Below are 4235 nucleotides of genomic sequence, written 5' to 3' on the forward strand. Positions count from 1 at the left end.
ATTTACCACTTCATATAAGATCAGCCCAGACTCTGGAGAATTTTAAGTCACTGCTCAAGAGCCACTTCTTCTCGTTGGCCTTTGACATATTTTGAGCTGTTCATTCCTCATATTTGTATTTGATTAATTGTTTTGGTATGCTTGTTTTTACTTGTGCATTTTATAATGCATTTTATGTGTTTGTATTTATTATTTATTCAGTATTTTTGTATAGCACTTAACTCAACCTTGGTTGTTTATTAAATGTGCTGAATAGATGTGACCTTGACTTTAAAGTATAAATATTAGGAACACAGTAAAGGGGAAAAAAAAGTTTATGATTAAGGCTTAATGTACAATTTCTGTGTTTCAGTGGTGGAGAAGAAGGAGGGTACAACAACAACGGTAAGTAATGCAGGCTGTGATGTGAAATTTATGATTTTTTGGTTAGATTTTGATAGAAACTATATAGAGATGTATATTAGATCTATATTTCTTTATCACTTTTTTGTCATAAGCAAAACAAACAATTTAGGGAATTAATTGCAGATTTTTGATAAATTCTGAACTTTTTACTACAGAAAGTAATTTATAACCAAATTGAGAATTATATTGCCTTGTTATAATGTGAATGTAAAATACATACAATTTTACAATGATCCACCATAAAAAATAGCTGATTTATGTGCAGTTCATATTTTTTTTAATATTTTATAGCAGGGCCTGTCAGGTTCAAATATGTTTGCGATTATCTGATATCTATGTCGCAATTTTACCCATCACTTGACATTTCACTGGTGTCGAGATTACATCATTGCAACACAGAGCACAGAAGCTTAAATTAATTTGTTTTCCAAAGGAGAGATTCTGTCACATGTGAGGAGATGCAGCAAACGCTTCTTTGACCTGCAGTGACCCGCCTCTGACCAACAGTTAGACAGGGCGGTGGGAGAGAGGACGCTTTATCTTCTGCCATGACTTTATTTAAGTTATGGCACAGACACACAACCTGCCATAACTTATTGTTACACTAACTGTTTGTCAGATTGAAGGAAAAATTGTGGAAGTCCCAGCAGCACCACAGCCTCCAAACCCTGCAGCTAAGTGTCCGATCTACAGATGGAACCTGCAGCACAAATACAACTACACGGTAAATCCACAGACATATAATGACCAAATGAATATTATAGAAAGGGTATCAGCTTTTATTGTTTCTGGTTTTCTTTATCGTTTTTTTTCCCAGGACGTTTTGTTGCTCAGTCAGTTCATCAGGTCAGACGGAGGGATGTTGCCTCGGAGAATCACTGGTCTCTGTACTGAGGAACATCGCAAGATTGCTGCATGTGTTCAGATGGCTCACAGAGCAGGTCAGTGTTACTGCCTCACCCTTGTTTGAGTATTTAATAGAGCTTGGATCGCTGCTGTCACGATGCTTGGCTGCTAATTCAATATGTATTGCAATTTAGCGTATTGCGATTCTATACTAAAATGTTTTTGGATTTGTTTGCTTTTTTAACACTAGACCATGGGAAAGAGCTGAATAATTTACTTCTACAGTGTGTGTATTACGAGACATATTTCCAAACATAATGCACATCATGTTTTCTCACTCCAACTTCACTTTTCTTGAAATGGATATGATGTCACATTACTCATCGGCTACCACAATAAAAGCTACAATGTATTTCCACCTCTGAATTTGAAATATATTGATTCAGGCTTTAAAAAGTTTGGAAAAAAATAAAATCCTGATACATCCGTGAATCTTTTTTTTTGTTCCACTCGCAGCATATAAAACTTTGTCCGACCGAAACTCAAACCAGCCTCTCCCTCATTATCTGTTTAACACTGGTTACATTAAGTTACACATTCACTAATTTCAAATACAGTTCAGTGTTTTAGATAAGCCAATTAATTCATATACGGACTTTGGTATTGAATCTGACTCTGTCAGGATAATATAAAGTTGTACCTGTTTATCCTGCTTAAATCTCAAAATCAAATATTTATAACAGAATACTGACACCAAATTCTATCTGCCTGTCATGATACTGGGTATAATTGATTTTTCAGGGCTTAAATTGAAATGCAATTAACTCTCACATTTGAGTATATTAATGAATGAATAGCCTTATTTCAGACCAAAAATTAAAACATTAATAAACAAACAAAAGTACAGCGCCCAAAAAGGAAAAGGTAGAAGTAAATCTTATGTATCCCCACCTCTTTCTTACTTTTTTCTTTTACCTCATACATTTTTCCAATAAATTCCCAAATTTATGTACAACTTGTGTACATAACCCCAGTTTACTCACCACCTTATTAAATTTGTGAGAAACAGAATGCCATTTGAGCGAGTAGAATCAACAAAATGTGACAGAGTAACGTTGAAAACAGACAAAAAGGCCGGTTAAAGTAAATAGTTAAACTGTTCTTGTGCGTCAACACAGCGCATGAGTCTGACTTTACTGTTTGTGTTAAAGGTCTGCTCCCTGACCACAGACCCAAACTCCCAGAGGGCCACGTCCCAAAGAAGCCCAAACCACAACTCAACAGGTAATGCATGTGTGTCTCTTATATGTGTGTTTCTCGCCATTATCTATGGTTGGCACTGTTCCCAGTACGATTGAAACCAGCAATGATTTTCTGTCGTACAGATACCTGACTCGCTGGTCCATTGACTCGGTGAAACCCATCTACAAAAGGGGACTAAAATGGTCTAAGAAGCGCATGGCTGTTGGCCACCCGCTACTGATGAACAATGTGCGTTACGGTGTCAAGCCTCTTTATATAAAACATTGACGGACAGAAAGCCAGACGAATCGGTAGCAACTGGACGAGACCGGGTGGGCCCTTTTTCTACAAGGATGCAATCTCAAGTGTCATAACCGCCCTGGGAAAAGGGCTTAAAAGCTTCATCCATCTGTATTTATGCAACCTTATGTTTATTAAGCTGCGTCACCCTTTTAATGCAGCATACTCAGCTCCACACACAGCCATCCATTCTGTTTCCGCTGGTTTTCCAAAAGCCCTTGAAGTGAGCTCTCTGACGACCGAATGTGGGTAACAACTGGGTCAGTGTCACAGTTTCAAAGTAGGTGGTATGTTCGCTGTGTATAGTCAAGGCAACACAGATGTGCAAATAAAGTGCGTGTGTTTACTCCGCCTCTCAACATGTTTACTGTATGGGTACAGTATTTGAGAACAAAAAGCTTGTAGACACAAGCTGCATAACTGTAGCTCTTTAGTTTATTTGTTTCAAGATAAGGCCAACAAAAAGTCCTGCAGTATGTTACATAGAATACATTTTGAGGGTTTATTTGAACAACAGAACCATGACAAATTTGTTTCTTGAAGGAGGAGTGAGATGTCTGTTTTTATAGCATGAAGGGAAGGTCCAAATTCTTGGTCCCATTACCAATGTAAATGTATCCGTGCTGCGGCGTCATAGGCACATGGTAGAAGGTCAGGCCGAGCCACAACAGGCTGCGAAGTACGCACACTTTGCTGGCACATTCAAACTGAAGACTCCATGATCCTACAAACAAACAAAGAAAACTCACTGTAAACGTTTGATGTTAAAGGAGGCTGTGAAAAGACTGTGCACATCATATACATGCAAGGCTATTAAAAAACAACGTGCATAAAGAAAAAAGTCACGCTTGCACACTTACAAATGCCACAAAAGTGTACGGAAGACAATGTTTAGATAACATTTTAGATGTGCGTCAGGTCAAAAATGTTTGTAAAACTGAAACCACATTTACAATGCATTCCAATCAGTCTGTGGTAGCAGACATTGATTATTAGGCCATTCTTCAAAAAAAACCAAAAAACAATAGAGAGCTTTAATATCATTGTACACGGTACAATACAAGTTGGGAGTGCTACCCCTGATCAGTGCAGTTAAGATAAATTAATAATAAGAACATTTTTTAAAAAGACGTGCAGTGCCCACAAAGTATACACAGTAACCCATTCCTGGCATAATAGTATAAACACTGATAATAATGGAAGAGAAAATATGAGATAATAGCGGTGCCAAAATGAATATTGAGGTAGACTGCAACCAGCTGAAACTTTTCCAGGTTAGATTTCCTTTTGTATTAATTGTTCAGGTGGATTTTTACTGATGACCGAATTATCAGCAGAGCTCTCCTCCTCCCCAAAACAAACCGACAAGATGATTTAAACTAGTTAAATCACAGAATTAAGAAGTTTCACATTAGAAATCTGTCTTTCTCTTACACAGTTAT

General features: G+C 37.3%; 1 protein-coding gene across 1 annotated transcript; it reads left to right on the plus strand.

The window, feature by feature from the left end:
• The first annotated feature begins 315 nt into the window (after positions 1–315).
• On the plus strand, positions 316–3156 carry LOC121964703 (39S ribosomal protein S18a, mitochondrial-like). Its single transcript, XM_042514901.1, has 5 exons — positions 316–384; positions 1025–1129; positions 1223–1346; positions 2463–2535; positions 2637–3156. Exons 1-5 carry the CDS (start codon positions 331–333, stop codon positions 2779–2781), a joined length of 501 nt encoding a protein of 166 aa, XP_042370835.1. The 5' UTR covers positions 316–330; the 3' UTR covers positions 2782–3156.
• The last annotated feature ends 1079 nt before the right edge of the window (positions 3157–4235 follow it).

The sequence above is a fragment of the Plectropomus leopardus genome, unplaced genomic scaffold, assembly GCF_008729295.1.
Source record: "Plectropomus leopardus isolate mb unplaced genomic scaffold, YSFRI_Pleo_2.0 unplaced_scaffold16807, whole genome shotgun sequence".
Classification (NCBI taxonomy): Eukaryota; Metazoa; Chordata; class Actinopteri; order Perciformes; family Serranidae; genus Plectropomus; species Plectropomus leopardus.